This window comes from Heloderma suspectum, chromosome 4 (genome assembly GCF_057233095.1).
Source record: "Heloderma suspectum isolate Gila_16-S chromosome 4, 16-S_ref, whole genome shotgun sequence".
Lineage (NCBI taxonomy): Eukaryota > Metazoa > Chordata > Lepidosauria > Squamata > Helodermatidae > Heloderma > Heloderma suspectum.
This window is the reverse complement of record NC_139461.1, coordinates 242,725,866-242,747,122: the sequence shown is the minus strand read 5'-3', so window position 1 is coordinate 242,747,122 and position 21,257 is coordinate 242,725,866. Positions and strand designations below refer to the sequence as shown.

The following is a 21,257-nucleotide window of genomic DNA, read 5'->3' as shown; positions in this document are numbered from 1 at the left end:
TCACCCTGAGGACTCAAAACCAGAGTGAGAGCAGAGGTGTGAGTGCCTTACTAAAATGGTTTCTGCTTCCTGCTGAGTGCTGACTTTCTTCTGCCTGGAGACTATGGATGGCATCAACCATAAGTCTGATGTGTTTCGCTGGTGCAAGCATAAACGGGGGGGGGGGGAGGGAGAGAAGTAGATCATGCTCTGCAATTATATTGTCATCTCGCTGACAAAGTACAGGATTTGAACACATTCCCGGTTTTGATTCCTAACATGTTCAGACATGGGGGCCCTGCTTTTCTGAGAAGCCTCAGGGGAAATCACAGAAAGAGAGGGAGCAGGAACTGCCAAGTTGGGATCAGAAGCTTCTGTTGGCCCAGCCAAGTCCAGACACTTCATAGCTGAACAATGTGTTTTTAGCTGGATTTGAAGGACTGCTGCCAATATGACTTCTTAAACATATACATCTTAAAACCTGTTTCATTTCAGAAGTCTAGTTCTCTGTATAGAAGTCTAGCTGAAGCTCTCAGGGTGGCATACATAATAAAAGCAAATACAATAAAACCAATGATGCAGCACATTAAAATAATAGTTCAAAGTTTTAAAAGCAGTAACAGTAATTTAAAATATCTTTAAAATCTTGGATCAATATCCAAGCAGCTAAAACATGGAAAAAGACAATTTTAAAATGCAGCATTAAACATCTAATTAAAAATAAAACAAGCAGCAGTTAAACATTCTTTTTAAAAGCCCTGAGAGATTAAAATGGTCTTTGCCTGGTGCAAAAAAGTTGACAATGTAGGCAGAGGCAGACTTTCTACAAAGGGCATTCCACAATTGGGGGGCCACCACAAAAACAGGCCGATCATGAGTCGCCACCCACCAAATTTCAGTACTTAGAGGCACTAGGAGCAAGAGAATAGTGGCATTTGGATGGGTCTTTGGATGCATGTATTTAAAAAGTTATGCCAGAGCAGTCGGAAATTCAGGCTATAGGCAGTCTACAAAAGGAACTCTAAGGGGATCAGACAGATACAGTCAGAGAAATGCCAGGGTCCAAACCAGGAAATATCAAAAGAAATCCATGCCTCAGAATGATTTATTTAATTAATGCATTTATGGTATTTATATGGGCTGCCCAATAACAGAGTTCTCTGGGTGGGTCACAAAGATAAAATGAAAAAATAAAATAAAGATTATCATAAAAAGAGAAAAAGTATTTCCAGAAGAGAGAGACCTAAAATCAAATTCATGGTAGAACTAAAAAGTTGCAAGCAGTGGGATAAAAAGTCAAATTTCAAGATCAGACTTTAAAACTCAAGGAGAGTAAAAAGGTGTTCATTTGGCACTGAAAGGACCCTAAAGAAGGCACCAGGTGAGGCTCTATGGGGAGGCTGTACCACAGCTGAGCCCCCCCCCCCAGTAGCCATCTGCCTCATTTCATGTCAGGGAGACACTTGAGCAAGGCTTCTGAAGAGGGTCTTAAGGTTCAGGTAAGTATATATGGGAGAAGGTGATCTTTCAGGTAACTTGGTCCCAAGCTGTTAAGCTTCATTTAGTTTAATTTGGAAGTTGCATAGTAGCCCGCTGTAGGCCACCCCCAATTGCTACCTATGCATCTCTTCCTTTTTGACAAAAAAAGACCACAAGTTTTGTCTCAAAATATGAGTCTAAAGTTGAGTTTTTCCCTGCACTAGAGCAAAGACATCGGACAATACACATCAAAGACCAGTAACTGATGGTAACATGGTTAATCCTATGGTATAATTTAACCAATATTTATTTATTTCAAATATTTCTTTATCAGCCCTCCACTCAATGAATACTCAAAGTGATCTAAATGAAATAATAAACACAATAAAACACAATTTCAAACAAGACTAAAACAAAACTAATAAAATACATAACAATAAAACAGGGTAAGCAAATAAAATCAAAGAGCAGCCTTAATCAGTAAAAGCTCAGTGGAACAATATCATTTTTCCCAGCTGTCTAAAGGCCAATAAAGAGTGAACCACCCTACCACTCTGGGAGGGGAGTTCCACAACTGGGGTGCTGCTGCATAGAAGGCCCTGTCTCAGGTCCCCATCAACCTCACCTCTCCTGAAGGTCAGACACATAACACAACCTCAGATTAAAAATATAGGATCTGGACAGGTTCATACAGGAGGCAGTCTCTCAGATATCCCAAACCATTTAAGGCTTTATAGCTAAGAACCAACACCTTGAATTGAGATCACAAACAAAGACGAACAGTTATGTGGTCTATAGAACACACACCAGACAAAAATCTGGCTGCCACGTTTTGCACTAGCTCTAGTTTCCAAATACCAAAAGTGTTGAACCTCTCTGAGGGTGGCTAGTAGAGCACTGTTAAGATATTCCACCTATGTTCCCTGTTAATGAATCTTCCTGAAAGCTGGAAGCTGGCATGCGAGGTTTTCATTCAGGCAGCCTTTAAGAGCATGAGATTTTTCTGGGTGTTAGGAGGGTCATTTTGAGATGACAATATTATTAGTGTCATGGGTTTAACTGCAGTAACCTGAAGCTGCTCCTACTGAAATCCCATGACGTCAAGAGGAGAAGCAGGCCGGGAACAGTACAAGGCTTAATGGTATTGCATTCAGGGTCAAATATGCTAAATCCTAGGACAGTAAAGCTTAAACCTCTGGGGATTTTTCCTAAATGTTGCATATATCTTTGTATCCTTGCAAGATTCATTCCACTTCAAAAACCCACAGTATAGCCAATGTCAGGTATGTGTGCAGAAAGGCTGGCAGGACCTGAAAACATTCCATCCCAAGCTCAGGTCTGTTTTCCTGTGCGTTTCTGAGCTGTGGCTAATGAAGGCTGGTGGCTCTGATTTCAGTGGGGCTGCAAATCCATTCTGGGTTTCAGTCATTACCAGCCAGAACTGCAAAAGGGCTGTCCAAAGTGCTGAACCCTAGCCCCCAAATTGGGTTCAGAACCTTGGATAGCTCTTTTAGAGTTCTGGCTGGTTCTGACTAAAACCCAGAATGGATTTAAAACCCCACCAAAATTGGAACCACCAGCCTCCACTGGCTGTGGCACAGGAAAGAAAACAAGGGCGAGGAACGGGTGATTTTTCACTTCCAGAATCTGCATCAGCAGAAATATCACAACACATAAACATTAGGTGGTCCCTCTCATTCCATATCAAAAGCAAAAAAAGGACATTTCTTCATTATCACATACAATTTCATCTACAGAACTCCCTGCTCCAGAACACTTTTTTGAAAGCAAAAGGGCAAGGATAAAAATATCAGATCAAATGGTGATATAAGCAAGAGCAACACGCCATTTGATAGCCACACTACAATTGACACAAGCTGTCAATTGTTCCGTTTAAACCTACAATTAGCTGAAAGACATTTCCATCCCATGAGCCTTATACGACGTTACAGAATACATACTCTGCTTGGAATGTGCACCATCTCTGCCTTCTGAGCAATAGGTCAAAAGTTTGTGTTTCGAAGGAATTCAGGTTATGCTTTTTGTTTTCCCCAACTGTTTGTTGCAGCTTGCCTTCCCCCTGAAATGTAGCATTCTCTTTAATGTGGAGATGGAAGAATGCCAACATGAGGAGAAGCCGGGGTGGGGGGAGTCTTTTGTGGAACTGCTGGTTTGAACTGCTGTTCCCACTGGTCTTATGAATAGTGATGTTTTTAGCATATTTGTACTTTTTAATATTTTTACTGTATTTGTAATTATTTTTCCTTTCGTTAGCCCACTTTAAATGTTTAGGAAAGACAGGATATAAAAGCTTGAAATAAATAAATACATGTACAACTTCAAATGAGCTAAGAGAAGCATGGGGAATGTCTTTATAATGCTTCATAATGGAGAGAGCAGCACTGCAGTGCCAATTCCGTAAGACCAAGCGCGGGGCTCCATTCTGTTTCCTTCAGTGTGGATATGTTGACAGGTATGGAACTGGATGGAAGAGAACCGGTAACTCTGCAGTGGCTTCTTGTTGAACTTTTGTGTGTGTGATCTTGGCCTGGACAGCAAGCTTTGAAAAAAGAGTAGCACATTATAAAGGGGGCTCCAACTCCCTGGCACCGCTGCTGTGGCTGCTTCTCCTCACACTGTGACACAGGACAATTCCATACCCTTCAATATTTTGCAGATTAAAATAGGGGAATGTTAATTCTAATACCAAGGATCACTGCCCATGCCTCCCACACACCCTGCTATGCTCACATATTGCTGAAGGCCTTACACTGCTCGCTGTATGTTGTATTTGTTTACATTGCAACAGCCTATCCCCCCGCACCTCCAGATTTAAAAGCCAAAATAACACTTCTTTTGGCTAAAGATAGACTTGACAAATGTATCGGCTGACTCTACATAGTATGATATCAATGGTTCAAAACATACCTCAGCAGCTGCAGTGTGTGGAAAGTCAAGCTATGCACTGCTATGGTGCCTTAGTGATCATGTGCATTCATCTACACACATGTGCACTAGAAGTAAAATGCATCCATTCCCCACTCAGAAATGTAACTTCAATCTCAAAAGATTGTGGAGGGAGCTAAATCCCGAAGCATGACAACAGCTGCAGCATCCCACACTACAAAGGCATCCCTAAAACAGGGACAATGATTTACCAGGGGAAGATACCAGAAAATATGGCTGTCCTTGGTAAAGGGACCATCAGCATATATGGATTCCATCCCAAATCCATTACATCGCCCAGAGTGGCTGGGTGACCAGCCAGATGGACGATTAATAAATTTAATAATAAAAAAATAAATGGTCTAGGAATTTTAATGAGCTTCCACCGTGCATTAAAAACGTGATTGTTCAGGCAGACATTTGGGGTGGGTTAGGGTATTTTTAGAAATATGATGTTTTTACTGTAGAATTGTATTGTTTTAAACTGTTCTATTATACACTTTGTACATCTCCCAGAGTGGCTGGGTGACCAGCCAGATGGGCGATGATAGATAGATAGATAGATAGATAGATAGATAGATAGATAGATAGATAGACAGACAGACAGACAGACAGACAGACAGACAGGAAGCCTCTCATGCTGGTGTGACAAGAAAAATCAGAAGGAACACTCCGTTGTGGGGGGAAATAAACTTCAGTACTGAAAGAAACTGGAGTTGTCAGGATTGGACACTGAAGAAATAGGAAAAAGGGATAGTTGCAGGCCAAGAATCTAGTTTGCTTGCGCTTTGGTCCCGGCATCCTATTTCATGTGCCAAGAGCCGCCCTGCCCTTTCACTGACTCATGCCTTTTCCCTTTGGATCAGGTGGCAGCCAGCACACAAAGAGATACTTCAGAATCAGTGACTGTTGGGAAATAATTACCAAACCCTGAGTCAAAGAAAGGATGGTTGAAGTGTGCCAAATAAGAGTGGCTCAGATTCATGCATCTCCTTAAATTCTGTCTGCACCAGCGATCTCCCTTTCCTCCCCATCCCAGCCTATTTCTAGAGAAAGACTAGTGCTTTTGTATGAAAGAATTCAAATTGTTTTTCAACAATATTTTTTTCTGCAAAAAAACTATTTTTTTTGAGGGTGCCTGTAGCTATGGGGCACCCTCAAAAAAATATTCTGACCTCCAGCACCAAATAGTCAACTTTGGCTTTTTCTTTTTATCTCTTTACTTACAGAGATATAAGGCAGTTTTCTTCCTAACTGCTAAGTACTGCTCTCAGCTTCCAATATTCTGACAAACATTTAGCACTCTTCCTTTTTTTAATGTAAGCATGTTACACTGATGCAATAGTACAGGTGAGGGATTGCTTTTCCACAATTAGCTGGAAGTGGAATTAAAATGGTGGTTCCACAGAGCACATCATATAGTGCTATGTTATCCAGTAAGCCTTCCCCCATGATCAAGAGCCTTCTATAATTGGATCACAACAAACTGTGGCAAATTCTTAAAGTGATGGGAGTACCAGACCACCTTACCTGTCTCCTGAGAAACCTGTACGAGGGTCAAGAAGCAACAGTAAGAACCAGACATGGAACAACCGAGTGGTTCAAAATTGGGAAAGGAGTACGACAAGGCTGCATATTGTCACCCTGCTTATTTAACTTATATGCAGAGTACATCATGAGAAACGCCAGGTTGGATGAATCACAGGTTGGAATTAAGATTGCCGGGAGAATTATCAACAACCTCCGATATGCAGATGATACCACCCTAATGGCAGAAAGCGAAGAGGATCTCAAGAGCCTCTTGTTGAGGGTGAAAGAGGAGAGTGCAAAAGCTGGTTTGAAACTCAACATTAAAAAAACGAACATCATGGCATCTGGCCCCATCACTTCCTGGCATATAGAAGGGGAAGAAATGGAAGCAGTGACAGATTTTACGTTCTTGGGCTCCAAGATCACCGCAGACGGTGACTGTAGCCATGAAATTAAAAGACGCTTGCTCCTTGGGAGGAAAGCTATGGCACACCTAGACAGCATAGTAAGAAGCAGAGACATCACCTTGCCCATAAAGGTCCGTCTAATCAAAGCTATGGTTTTCCCAATAGTAATGTATGGCTGTGAGAGCTGGACTATAAGGAAGGCTGAGCGTCGAAGAATTGATGCTTTTGAACTGTGGTGCTGGAGAAGACTCTTACGAGTCCCCTGGACTGCAAGGAAGTCCAATCAGTCCATCCTAAAGGAAATCAACCCTGAGTGCTCATTGGAAGGACAGATACTGAAGCTGAAGCTCAAATATTTTGGCCACCTAATGAGAAGAGAAAACTCTCTGGAAAAGACCCTGATGCTGGGAAAGACTGAAGGCAAAAGGAGAAGGGGACGGCAGAGGATGAGATGGCTAGATAGCATCACCGATGCAATGAATATGAAACTGAGCACGCTCCGGGAGAGAGCGCAGGACAGGAAGGCCTGGCGTGCTATGGTCCATGGGGTCACGAAGAGTCAGACACGACTGAACGACTGAACAACAACAACAAAAGTCCCATTCAGCAAAGTCCCGTGGAATGTTACTTAAAAGTTTCCTCCTTGCAAATTCAGCCCATTTTATTTCTTCCTATTCAGAATATCTGTGGGATTAGCAATGAATTGACCCTTAATTACTCCCAATAGCAATGGAGAGACCTTTAATTTCTGGTTTTCTTTCTTTTTCTATTTATTTCTTTGATAGTGAAATAGCACTATTTTTCACTATTAAAAATTATGCAATGAAACCAGTAACCAAAGTTCCCCACCCAAAAACAAACAAACCCTGAAGCACTAATTAAGGGGCAATTCATCACTAGCCTTCCAGCTGTGCTCAACAGAACACAATGACTTGGTTTGCATGATCAAAATAGCCCACCATGGCTTATTTAAGCCATGATGAACTGTGGCATGTGCCAGCATATACTGGGCAGGATTTGAATATTCACCGTCCGGCTGTGGCTTGTCATGTTGTGCAAACCCGGGCAGTGGCGGTTGTGTGAGGGTTAAGTAACCCTCGCTTAACCCTAAAACAGGCCATGGGCTATGCAAGGCTTGTTTAACCTTCATACAATCTCTGCTGCCTTGTGGTTTGCATGACACCTCAAACCGCAACTGGGCAGTGAATATTCAAAATGGTGACCTGCACACATGTTTAATTAAAAGCTTCCTGTCTGCAAGTTTTGACCATTTTATTGGTTCAATTCGCATGATCAATCAGTGCACTGTGGCTTATTTAAATAAGCCATGGTGCGCTGTTCGATCGTGCAAATCGGCCCAATAAAACGGGCAAAACTTGCAAACAGGAAGCTTTTAATTAAACTCAGAGGAGCATTGAAAAGCCTCAACAGCACTTTCCTTGCCCACACAGGCACCGCAATTGTGTTTCATTGCAGCAGCAGCAGCAGCAACAACACATCATCACCACAAATCAGGCCTGAAAAAATACATGAGAACATGTAAATGCAATCATCTGGCAACAGCATCATCTGGATCCTCCATAAAAAGTGAATGATTAAACAGTGGCAATCCCAGAGAAAAGGATGAGTGTGAAAGCAACCACAGACTACTTGTATGTAAGTTTTTGCTGTTTCACATTTACTATTTCCCTTCCAATACACCTCTAGCACCCACTCTCCAATAAAATATCTGACTATGGGCCAGGTGGTACTCCTCAAAATAGTGAGTTTAGGGCTGCAACTTTAAGCACACTTACTTTGGAGTAAGCCCCACTGAATTCAGTGTGACTTTCTTCCAAGTAGACATGCATAAGATTACACTTTAGGTTTCCCAAAGGTAATGGAAGTCCATTAGGCATATTTAGAAAATGTTAATTCCATTTATTACTCTGAAATTGATTCCTGTAAGGCCTCAAGTGTAATGAAACAAAGGACTGTAGTGGCAAGGCCCGGCTGCCTTACTCCCTGCATCCCCGTGTTAGCTTGCAAGCAGAGAAACTACTAGCCTAATCTTTGCAGCACTGCAGCATCACCATAGCAGTTGGCCAGAAGTACAGCAGCTTCCAACCAGCAGGGATCAGGTGACACAAAGAGCCCAAAGGCTCACAGAGTGGCCATTTTACAGAGGGCAGTCCTCTATTTGAAGGGCTGCCAGAGAACTGTCCTCTATTTTGAAGGCATCCTCTATTTGAAAGGCTATCCAGTCCAAGTCAGGGTTGAAGTTAAAGACCCATTAGAAGGATAAGCTGGGCTTTGAAGTTGCCCATCGGCAGCACCTGGACAGCACACTTAGCAAGGCAGAGGGGTTACCTGGTCTTTCACACTATGCTGAAATTACTGTATTTCTACTTAAATTATAATAATAATTTCTAAATCTGTATATATACATATAAATTAGCATGGGTAAATTTTGTGCGAATTAGTGCCCTCTTTTTTGGTGATGTGTGTCCTCTTTTTTGGCAATTCACATGTAGCCACAGTACATCTGGCCCTATAAAACTATTGACCCAGGCCTGGCTCCTCAGTCTGATTGCTTCTCACCGCTTGATTCTCCGTGTGCTGCCTGCATCCCTCCAGGCCACCATCTCTGACAATTCCATAATTAAGCTTGGGCAAGACGGAACTCCTCTATCCTAAATATTTGCAGTGACATATCTGTCCTTAGTGTTCATATATAATTTGTGATGTTGTGCTGGAGCTGCAGATAACCTGCTCCATCCTAAATACCTCTTGGGATCCAAGTCTTGGTAGACTTTGGTTCCATAATCCTGTGCTCTGTTTAGCTTTTCTTTCAGATTATCTGTTGTTCTTGGGTGGGGCTGCCTCTCACTATGTGCAGCAACTAGCGGGAGGTGGCTCTGAATTTGTTTGCAGCCTGTAAGATGAAGTAAAACGAAAACAAACAAAAAAACCCTTATGTTTAAGCAAGTACTGTTAGATACAGGGTGTGGTGGGGGACAACACATCATGTGATAATAGCTGCCAAAGAAATGAAGGAGGAAAGGCTGGGCAGAAAACATGGTTTCCCTTAAAGAAGATTCCCCTAAATCCCCATGCAGATTGGGAGCGACAGACAAAGCAATTCTCCTGTAGGCCACACCTGTGAGTCTGTTTCCGTGGATGTTCAGGTGAGAACATCCATTATAAGGTGAGAAAGAGACACTCCACCAATAGCCCTGGGGGAATGTTTCTCAAGCTGAAGTATAATAGATTAATTTTACCTTCCCAACTATGCATCCTACATTCTCCCCTACTTTTCCACCAAGCTTCTGATTTAATGGCTGATTAAATTCACAGGGCAACTGATTTGCTGCCAATAAGTTAACAGAGCTCATGCAGCACCACAGCAAAGACAAAAATCCAGTCTTTTGGATGACTGGATGAGTGGTGGGCTGGATGAGGGCCAATAAAGTGAGCTTGAATCCTGGCAAGATGGATGCACTGTGTGTGGGTGGGTGGCCATAAGTCTGGGAAATAAGTCAATTGTAGCCAGTGAGTTCAGTGTAGTGTAGTGGTGAGAGTGACGGACTGGGAGCCGGGAGATCCGGGTTCTAGTCCCCACTTGGCCATGGAAGCTCACTGGGTGACTTTGGGCCAGTCACAGACTCTCAGCCCAACCTACCTCACAGGGTTGTTGTTGTGAGGATACAACGGTGAGGAGGAGGATAATGTAAGCCGCCTTGAGTTCCTTGCGAGAGGGAGAAAGGCAGGGTATAAATGCAATAAATAAATAAATAAATAAATTGCCTGTTGGGGATGGGGTTACACTTCTCCTGAAGGAACACATGCGTAGTTCGAGGGTATTCCAGGATTCATCCTTGCCATTTCAGACTCAGGTGGCTTCATAGAATCATAGAATAGTAGGGTTGGAAGGAGCCTATAAGACCATCGAGTCCAACCCCCTGCTCAGTGCAGGAATCCAAGTCAGAGCATCTCTGACAGATGGCTGTCCAGGCTCATCTTCAATGCCCCCAGAGTGTGGGAGCCCAGCACCTCCCTAGGTAACTGGTTCCGTTGTCATGTTGCTCTAACAGTGAGAATCAGGCTTCCTGTAACATGAGCCCATGATTCTGTGTTCTGCACTCTGGGATGATCGAGAAGAGATCCTGGCCTTCCTCTATGGGACAACCTTTCAAGTACTTGAAGAGCACTATCCTATCTTCCCTCAGTCTTCTCTTCTCAAGGCTAAACATGCCCAGTTCTTTCAGTCTCTCCCCATAGGGCTTTGTTTCCAGTCCCCTGATCATATTTGTTGCCCTCCTCTGAACCCTCTTCAGTTTGTCTGCATCCTTCTTAAAGTGAGGTGCCCAGAACTGGACACAGTACTCCAGATCAGGCCTAACCAGTACGGAGAAGAGGGGAACTAGTACTTCCCAGAATTTGGAAGCTATGCTTCTAGTAATGCAGCCCAAAAGAGCATTTGCCTTTTTTGCAGCCACATCACATTGTTGGCTCATATTCAGCTTGTGATCAACAACAATTCCAAGATCCTTGTCGCTTGTAGTGTTGTTGAGCCACGTATCCCCCATCTTGGAACTGTGTGTTTAGTTTCTTTTTCCTAGGTGCAGAACTTGGCATTTATCCCTGTTAAATTTCATTCTGTTGTTTTCTGCCCAGCGCTCCAATCTATCAAGATCACTTTGAATTTTGTTTCTGTCTTCCAAGGTATTAGCTATCCCGCCCAATTTTGATTCCGATTCTGTAGCCAACCGTGGATCCACCTGGTCATTGTTTCATTGAGCCCACTTTGAGCTAGTTTGCTCATCAGGATATCATGGGGCACTTTGTCGAAAGCTTTGCTGAAGTCGAGGTATATTATGCCCACAGCATTCCCACAGTCCCCAAGGGAGGTGACCTGATCCAAACATGGGATCAGATTCGTCTGGCAGGATTTGTTCTTGACAAATCCATGTTGGCTTTCAGTAATCACTGCATTGTTTTCAAGGTGCTTACAAATGCATTGCTTTATCATCTGCTCCAGAACTTTCAAAGGGATTGATGTCAGATTGATGTCAGTTCTGTAGTTCCCAGGTTCCTCCTTTTTACCCTTTTTGAAGATAGGGACATTAGCCCTCCTCCAGTCATCTGGCACATCACCCATCCTCCATGATTTCTCGAAGATAATAGACAGTGGTTCTGAGAGTTCTTCTGCCAGTTCCTTTATTACTCTAGGGTGCAGTTCATCTGGACCTGGAGATCTGAACTCATTCACAGTCATTAGGTGTTCCTTGACCATATGCCTATCGATCTCAAGCTGCAATCCTGCCACTTCAGCCTGTACTTCGCCTTTGCCAGGGGAATCATAGACCCTCTTTTGGGAGAAGACTGAGCCAAAGTAGGAATTGAGCACTTCTGCCTTTTCATTGTCATCTGTTATCATTTTGCCATCCTTATTTAATAGCTGAACCACCATTTCTTCCCTCTGTCTTTTACTATGCAAGTAGCTGAAGAAAGCTTTTTTGTTGCTTTTAGCATCCCTTGCTAACCTCAGCTCGTTCAAAGCTTTAGCCTTCCTGACACCATCCCTGCAATTCTGTGCTACCTGCCTGTACGCTTCCTTTGTTGTTTGGCCTTCCTTTCACTTCCTATATGTTTCCTTTTTTGTTTTCAGGTCATCTCTAAGCTTTTTGTGAAGCCACATTGGCTTCTTCTGTTGTCTTCCTCCTTTTCTCCTTGTTGGAATTGTTTGTAATTGTGCCTTGAGAATTTTCTTTTTCATACCCCCCCACCCATCTTGGACTCCTTTTCTCATTAGAGTTGCTTGACATGGGACCTTACTTATCATTGTTCTGAGTTTATTAAGACCAGCTTTCCTAAAATCCAGGGTACGCGTTTGGCTACACTCGGCTTTTGCTTCCTTTAGAACCAAGAACTCAAGTATAACATGGTCACTTTCCCCCAGAGTTCCTGTAACTGCTACTTTACCCACTAAGTCATCTCTGTTGGTTAGGTTCAAGTCAAGGATAGCCAATCTTCTAGTTCCTTCCTCTACTTTTTGTAGGAGGAAGTTACCGCCACACAAGTCAGGAATTTCCTGGAGGAGCCATGTTTTGCAGAATTTGTCTCCCAACAAATATCGGGGAAACTGAAGTCCCCCATTACTACTACATCATGCTTCCTAGAAACACTGGCTATTTGCTTTTCAAAAGTTTCATCCTCGTCTTCTCCTTGATTGGGTGGCTGGTAGTAGACTCCGACCACCATGTTCCTTTTATTCTTTGCTCCATTTATTTTAACCCAGATGCTCTCGATGGGGCTACCAAGCTCATCCTCCTGTATTTCTGTGCAGAGATATGTATTTTTCACATATAGTGCAACCCCACCTTCCTTTCTATTCCGCCTGTTCTTTTTGAACAAGGTATATCCTTCAATTGCTGTATGTCATGAGAGTCATCCCACCAAGTCTCAGTTACACCTATCAAGTCATAATTTCTCTCTTGTATTAAGAGTTCAGGTTTGTTCTGTTTGTTTCCCACACTCTGGGCATTAATATATAGACATCGAAGACCATGTGCTTCATGGTCTGGCTTTCTTCCTACATGGTTGTGAAGACTATTATTGGGCACTATTAGAGCTGTTCTCTCTGTTGCAGTGCATGCACCTACGTCCATTGTTACCCTCAACTTTACATCTCCCTTCCCCGTAGCATTCAGTTTAAAGCCCTTCTGAGAAAGTTCTTCATGCTGTGGCCAAACACATTCTTCCCATCCTTTGTGAGGTGCAACCCGTCCCTTGCCAACAGTCCATCTTGCAGGAAGTATAGCCCGTCGTCCTAGAATCCAAATCTCTCTCATCAGCACCACCTTCGTAGCCAGTCATTCACCCAGAGTATTTTTCTTTCCCTTTCTATCCCTTTTCTAACTATTGGAAGGATGGATGAGAAAACTATCTGGGTCCCAAAGTTTCCTTCCCAAAGCTTCAAAGTCTGACATGATTTCTTCGTAGCTCTGCTTGGTATCATTTGTTCCCACGTGGATGAGAAGAAAGGGATACCTGTCAGTGGGCTTTATGAGTGCAGGCAACCCTTCAGTCACATCTCTAATCCATTCTCCCAGGAGGGAGACAGCATACCTGGTGAGTCCACGGGTCTTTGTGACATACTTGGGTTTCAGTCCCATGCAGCAAGGAGTCTCCCACTACTACTGCTCTTCTCTTCTTGTTGTTGTAGGCCTTGGTTTCATCGCCTCTGCTTGACTGACCTTCAGCCTCTTGCTCGCTCTCAAGCAGGTTCCCCTGTAATTGTTCTGCTTCAGGCTGTCCTCCAGTCTTATCCTCAAGTACTTGGAAATGGTTCCCTAGTTCCACTGCCTCCACTGGTGCACAGTGGCTTCTAGTTCTTCTGCTCCTAACTGTCACCCCTTTCCAAGGAGTATCCTCTACTTCATTTTTCCTCACCTCAGCAGTTTCCTCTTCTGCCTCAGCTTGCTGTTGCTCTTCTAGCTCCTTTACTTCACTTTGCTGCTGTAGTCCCACCGTTCTGTCCAAGAACTCTTCATGTTCTCTTATTTCCTGGAGGGTTGACAGTCACCACTCCAGTCCTCTTACTTTTTCTTCCAGCAGCGTGATCATCTTGCACTTGTTGCAGGTGTAGGCCATGTTGTTCTCTGGCAAGAAAACAAACATGGCACAGACCTTGCAAGTCACCACCACTGGAGAGTCTTGTCCTTCCATAGTCTCTTTTCCCTTTTTGTTTGTAGCTTTCTGATTGTTCTAGAGTAGCCTGTGCCTGGCCCTTACTCACTGGAGGTTAAAAACAGAATCCCACTGGTATGGAAGTGTGTGTTACAAGACAAATAAAAAAAATGTTTTTTAAAAAATGTTAGGGGCCTCCCCCTTGACCTCCCCTGGCCAACTCCTGTTTGCTCCCCCTGTTCACTCGCTCTGGTCGCTCGCTCTCTGGGAGCTTGCTTGCTTCTGTAGTCCCTAGACCAGCTGGAGCAGCTTCCTCTGCTCTGCTCTGCTCTGCTCTGCTCATCTGGGAGGTGGGAAACAAACTGAGACTTCCTGCCCACACAGCTGCTGGGAGTTCTCAGGCCACACACACCCAATTCAGTTGGAGCTCTCAGGAGCAACTGGTGAGCTCACAGCCACTCAGAAGGCAAAGGGCACAGCCCCCTGAGCTTCCTCCAGCCCACTTACCTCTTTGCCTTTGTCTCCTTTGTCTCTTCTTCCACTGCAACCCCCCTGATCAACTTCTGTTTGCTCCCCCTTTTTGCTTGCTCTGCTTGCTCGCTCTCTGGGAGCTTGCATGCTTCTATAGTCCCTAGACCAGCTGGAGCAGCTTCCTCTGCTCTGCTCAGCTGGGAGGGAGGAAACAGGCTTCAGTGCCTAGGCTTCAATCCCTAGGAGTGCATTTTACCAGCTTCGGCTGGCATGCCAACTACGGCCGTACCTGGACCATGGCAGTTTAGCCATAGCAGTACAGGCATTGGTAACCTCAAGGTTGGATTATTGCAATGCGCTCTATGTGGGGCTATGTTGGGTTTGGTCCAGAAGCTGCAGCTGGTACAGAATGCAGCACAAGGCTGCTAACTGGGGTCTCCTTCTGAGAGCAAGCTACACCCTTGCTAATAGAACTGCACTGGCTGCCAATAAGCTACCGGGCCAAGTTCAAGGTGTTGTTAACATATAAAGCCCTAAAACCTTTTTGGTTTTAATTTTTGTGAACCACCCAGAGAGCTTCGGCTATTGGGCGGTATAGAAATGAAATACATACATACATATATACACACATACATAACTTGGGGCCAGGTTACCTCAGGGGCCGCCTCACCCCTCACATCCCTGCTTGATCTCTGTGATCATCAGAGGGAGCACTTCTGAGGGGGTGACATGCTCCTAAGATTTGCCTCAGGAGCACTTGCAGGAGAGCATTTAGTGTTGCAGCACCCAGCCTCTGGAGCACTTTACCATGTGACATTAGACAGGGCCCCACAGTTCTAACATTCAGACATCTTCTTAAAACTCGTCTCTTTACACAGGCTTTCCCTGAATTGTGACCCAGCCAGCTATGGTTTGGACCACACAGTAAAGTGTGTGGTTTTTATTGCTGATTAATTTGTATTGTGTTGTTTTTATTGTTATATTTATTTTTGCTTTTATGCCATTGTATTTTATGTTCTCACCGCTTTGATATCTTTGTGGAAAGTGGTATATAAATTCGAAGAAGAAGAAGAATATCCGAGATAACTTACACAAAGCTTAGTCACCCATCCATATTCCTTAGGTGCCCGACCTGTGCTACCTCTGCCACCTCTACTTAGAATCATAGAATAGTCATAGAAGAGTAGGGTTGGAAGAGACTTACAAGGCCATCACTTCTAACTTGTAAGCTAACTGGGGATAGATCAATGGATGGCACAGAAGTCAGCTGGAGTAGCACAGAGGCTAAGAGACAGAGCTATGAATCCGGAAATCCCTGATTTGAACCTCACCTCTGGCAGTGACGTCAGTAGGTAGTCCTGGGCAAGGCACTCTCTCTCAGCCTCTGTCCCCCCACTTTGCAAAATGGAGGATAATCATACTGACTTACCTTACAAGTAAGGATTGTTGTAAGGATTACAACTAGATGCTGCCTACAAAGCACTCTGAACACTCGGAAGTGCTATTATTTTATGATTAAACTGGGTTCTTATGAGAGTCCTGCTCCATTCATGCCCAGTGAAGGACTGCAACAATAGAGTGGATTCGCACAACAACCCACCATGGGCAGCCAGCCATGGTGAGTTGTCGTGTCGTCCAAACCCAGAGCATTTTCCCCAGGGTGGCTTATTTTGGGGGAACAAGCCACACAAAGAACCCATGGTTTGTTGTAGGGTTGTTCTTGCCCATGATGGGTTGTTGTGTCATCCAAACCCAGGAAACCACTTTTATCATAGGTTGCCATGATCAGTTACAGAGCCACTTGGCAAGAGCGGCAAAAAAGCCAATGCCGCTCACTTTATATGATCTCACCAGTGACTGCCCCTCCACTGATGCCGAAACAGCACTTAGGAGGAACTGACACTCATTCCCTGGCTTTTTAAACAATTAAATTTTAAAATGTGCAATTGGGGTCATAATTATTATTATTTTGTCAGTGTTTCACAAGTGCGCAAGTGCACTCTTAAGGCTGTCAGACATGTGTTGTCTTGACTGGTCGATTTCCTTGTATGTTTCAGCTCTCAAAGGGAGCACTGAAGTGGAGTAGGTGACATATGGGGAAATTGACAAGATCAGGTTGCCTACGGAATAATTTGCACACACTTACAAAGGACTAGGGAAGAAATAATACTAAGGGAAAGGAAGGACCTGGTAGCGCAAGCCAGAAGCACTGAAAATGGGTGCGTGGCTGGGGAAGCCGAAGGAGTAAGTGCACCACAAGAAGTGGGAACAATATCTCCCCTGCGGCAATGTGGTCCTCTCGCTTTTCAGCGCTGAGCTGACACTTTTCAGTGCCTTCCACCTTTTCGACACTTGCCTGAGTCTCCAGCTACTCCAGAAAGGGGAGCTATTAACCCACCCTCAGCTTTTCGCAGCTTCTTTTCGGAGCACTTACTGCTGCAGCTACTGCGGTTTCCTGACATTTTTTGTTTTAAAAATGCAGAAATGTATGCAAATTTAATAGCTGGGGAGTAAATGAAGATGAAATTTGCACAAATGTAATGGCTGGGAAGTAAATGGAAGCAAAATTTGTGCACTTGCAGTAATGGAATAGTTAATGCAGGTGCATAAGTTTCCCTTCCATTTACTTCTCAGCCCTTAAATTTGTGCAAATTTCACTTTCATTTACTTCCCAGCCATTAAATTTGCTTACATTTCCCAGTCACCAAAAGTGTGCAAATATTCCCTACAGGGTTTAAAAAAAAAACCCTTAGAGGTGGCAGAATGGGGCACCAGCACCAGCGATACTTACACCCACCCCACCCACTCCAATGGGGCCCCATTCGTTCCATCCCATTCAGCCACCTTCTCAGGGTGTTTTTTAAAAAGAACTGTCAGGGAACCGCAGACAAGATGGGTTCAGCTGCAAAGTCCCCTGGGACCCAGCTGGAGGACTGAGTGGGAAGGAGGGGGAGAACAACCCACGTCAAGCCCCATAGGCTGTCAGGCGTACTGTGGGTTGTTCCATGAACAACCGACCAACTGTAGCTTATTCGCAGGGTGGGTTCGCATGACATGCAACCCGCTTATAGTCTCTTAGGTGCCATCGCCTGTTTACCCCCTCCCCCTCATCTCCATTCCACAGCAGTGTAAATAAATTGCCAGCTATACTTCCCATTTGTAATAGTCACAATCCACTTCATCTAAAGTTAGATTAGATCTAGAATACACAGTGAACCCTGGTCAGGGTTGACCATCTATTTTTATTTGTTTACATATATTTATACCCTGCATTTCAACCCTGAAAGGGTTTCCTGATATACTGAGTACTTGTGAACTAGAGAAAGAATTCAAACACAATCAGATTTCACAGACATTCTCAAACAGTGTAAGGCTGAACTTGCCAAACTGAATAACAAGTCTGAAACAACATGTTTCATCTTCAGTTCATCAGCCCTGATAAAGTTCCATAGTTCACACAACAGCAGCCTTTCCTCTAGGCTAGCATAACCAAATCAGTACCAATGGTGCAAGACTTGTAGTGGCTGGGTGGCCAGCCAGATGGGAGATTAATAAATTTAATAAATAAATAAAAATAAAAACTTGTAACAGTGACAGCTGTGTTTTACCAGTGACAACTGGTAAAGCAAACTACATGCCAGTATATAAACCAAAAATAATTATTTCTAGGGAATCTAAAGCAGCAGCAGGCCCCCCCAAAGAAATCTGAGTTTACTGCTTGATTTTCTACCTCGAAACTTCTTGGGTGGATTATCCAGATCACCAGCTGCAGGTTCCACCACACACCGATCATCCACCAGCCTGAAAAACAAGCAAGAAAATATTCAATTGTATTATTTTGCTTTGATATACAGTGATTTCTGTGGTCATACCAAAAGATCTATGCTTTACTGTCTCTCTGTTCCATTTTATTTAGCAAGCGTTGTTGAGGAGAGGAGAGGAGAGGAGAGGAGAGGAGAGGAGAGGAGAGGAGAGGATGACTTCCTGTTTTGAATTATTTTTCCAGCCTTGACAAATGCAACTTAGGGTGCAAAAGTCCTACAACTCCCAGTGTTCCTCAGCCAGCTTTGCTGGCTGGGGAATGGTTGAAGTTGTAAGATTTTTTCTGCCTAAACATACATAGGAGTACACCCTTAATAATTCAGCTTTCTAGAACTAGTCCCAAATTTGGGGGAGACACCATCAAGATGTTATCCTGTACACCAGTATCACATTTTTTGGGTGCCCAAGTAACTGGACATCTCAGGGGTGGGTGGGTAAATCTTCTGTAGATCACAAGAGTACATCTATTGATGCAGATCCAGCCAGGACCTGCAAGAAATTGTAAACTCTTGTGGTTTTAAACACTGAACATTTCAGGTGGACATATTTTCTTAACTGTTGTGTTAAGGAGTTAACCAGGCCAAATGGTTGCTTACACTGAAATGTGGGAAATATATAGCTCATGGATCTAGTATGCTTTTAAAAATAAATACAAATTTCCTCTCCTATGAAATAAATAAAAATAACTTTTAAAATCTTGTAGTAGTGGAGCTAAACTCGAAAATGTGATTATCTTCTGCCAAGAGGTTCTAAAATAAGCAACTAATGCAAAAGCCTAAAAAATATATTACATGTTGACATTTCAAAATGATATTTAGGCTAATCTGAAGACTTTGAGGAGGCTGATTCATGATTTTGAACATCTGGGATTAGCCATGCTAGGCCCGAGTCACTCAAAATACACAAATTTGGTGTAACATCTTTCTGGCAGCACATATATTCAAAAGCAAATACTTCCATTTTAAGTGTCAACTGACACCCCTATTCAGCATAATCATTTCCAAAACATCCTAAGAATTACATTTGGGGGGTTTCATGTTGGAAATTACAGTCATTGTTATTTACTAGATACAGGATTGTCCAGATGATGGGATAGGGCTGTCATAAAACCTCCACAGAGATGTTAAGGCCCAGGAAAAAAAAAACCTGGAAAAAGCCCCCTCCCCCCCCCCGACCCCTGTTTTTCCCAGTTATTTTGGAAGGAAGAAAAATAGTCCCTGGGGAAAAAATGTGGCTTTTAATAATATTTTGTTGGGGGGTTCTATTTTTTCCAGATTTTTTCCAAGCCTTCACATCTCTAAACCTCCGCTCTATTCTGCCACTTCTATAATTCAATTCATGTCACATTCTCAATCTATGGTTTGGATGTTCAGGAACATGTTGTGGGTTGTCATGTCCTCTCCTCCCCTCTCATTAATGTATCCTCCCTTTCTTCTATATTTTAGGATAAACTTAGTTGCCATTAATCGGACAGACGATGGTTAGCACAAATCACAGCTTAAACCCAAATCCATTGTTTGAAACCATGTTTTGAAGTGAATTTGGAAATCATGGTTTGGAGACAATCCTGGTTTGCTCTAACCATAGTTTGTCCAATACTTATGTCACAGAAAACATTATTCCAAAGTATGGAAGGGATCGAGAATCCAATGTGCAAGGGGATGAAGAGGGGGAAGAAGAAGCAAACAAGCTCACAGAAAACTTCCAATCTTCCAAACTATCAGGAATGTTACCTGTGAATTAAGCCTCTCTCTCTCTTGACTTCTCTCTAATGCTCTGCCACTTTTGATGCCTGATCCGCTCTGATGCCACAAAGGCCCTCAATACATTCAGTATAAACACTAGATCAGTGCAGTTCAAACTGTGTACTCCAAGGGAACCCTTTTTACATTGATCTATGCAAACAGAACATACTCTACAACATGTCCAGCATAGCTCTGCAACAGCCCATTACAGGGTAAGGTCATTAATAGTGGACAAGCTATCTTTTGGGCATCTTGATTGCCATTATCCATCCTCTCATAATAGAGTCTCCAATAAGTTTCTGCAGAACCTCAGGTTCCCAGAACACAGTTTGCCAGAACTCAGTACTAGATGCTTCCAAGCACTCATCATGTTACCATTTAAGTTGATTACAGTAATTCTAAACTTTTATCATATAAATAAAATAATGGTAATTACAATACTTAGCAAGTTGGCATTAATACCCCAAACCATGCTTGCCAGATTCACATGCGCACCAATTTACTCCTGCTGTCATCTGCAGGTCCAGATATAGCAAGCCACTTTAGAAACTCTGGAGCTAAAACGCACTTTGATAGAGGGGGCTGATGAAATGTAAATGTTAGAATATCAAGGGGCAGGCTTTTGCATGATCATTCATGATTCCTCTGAAATATATTACTTGGATCGCAGTGTTAGATATGAAAGCTTTCCCTGGTTATGATAAATTTTCAGTATGATCCTTAATGCTGAACAGGTTGATGGTCTCTGTATGTACTCTTTCTCCACTTTGGAAAAAACTCACATAGGAACTCAGTGGGTATCCGAGTGTGAACATATAAAGCTGCCTTTCGCCAGGTCTTTCCCCAGCCTGTTCCACAAGATCCATTTAACTGGTGATGCCAAGTGTTGAACCTGGGACCTTCTTTACAGAAAGCATGAATCCGTCTACCCCTGAATTATAGCCTCTCCCTCGTGTCACTACTCAAGAACTCATTCGATCTGTCTAGGCAACAGTATTTAATACATAAACATTATGTGCAATTAAAAAGTTATTTCCTGTTTGTCAACAGAATCTCTTTGCACTATATTAATGAGGTAGGCGGTTTGGTAACTTGCCATCAACCTTCAGTATTTAAAAAAACAGAACTCCTCAATGTATTTTGGCATGTATGCCTCCAGTTGCAACACAGCTCAGAAAACTGTCAACAGAAATCAACAGAGACCAAT

The 21,257-nt window shown here is 43.2% G+C and overlaps 1 protein-coding gene across 2 annotated transcripts in view; it reads right to left on the bottom strand.

The window, feature by feature from the left end:
• Positions 1-21,257, bottom strand: part of ITPR3 (inositol 1,4,5-trisphosphate receptor type 3) — a 154,699-nt gene that overhangs the window by 93,195 nt on the left and 40,247 nt on the right. For both annotated transcript variants that reach the window (XM_084853000.1, XM_084853001.1), the window contains exon 2: positions 18,214-18,284. In XM_084853000.1, the coding sequence (XP_084709126.1) occupies positions 18,214-18,284 (71 nt within the window). The remainder of the gene's footprint in view (positions 1-18,213; positions 18,285-21,257) is intronic.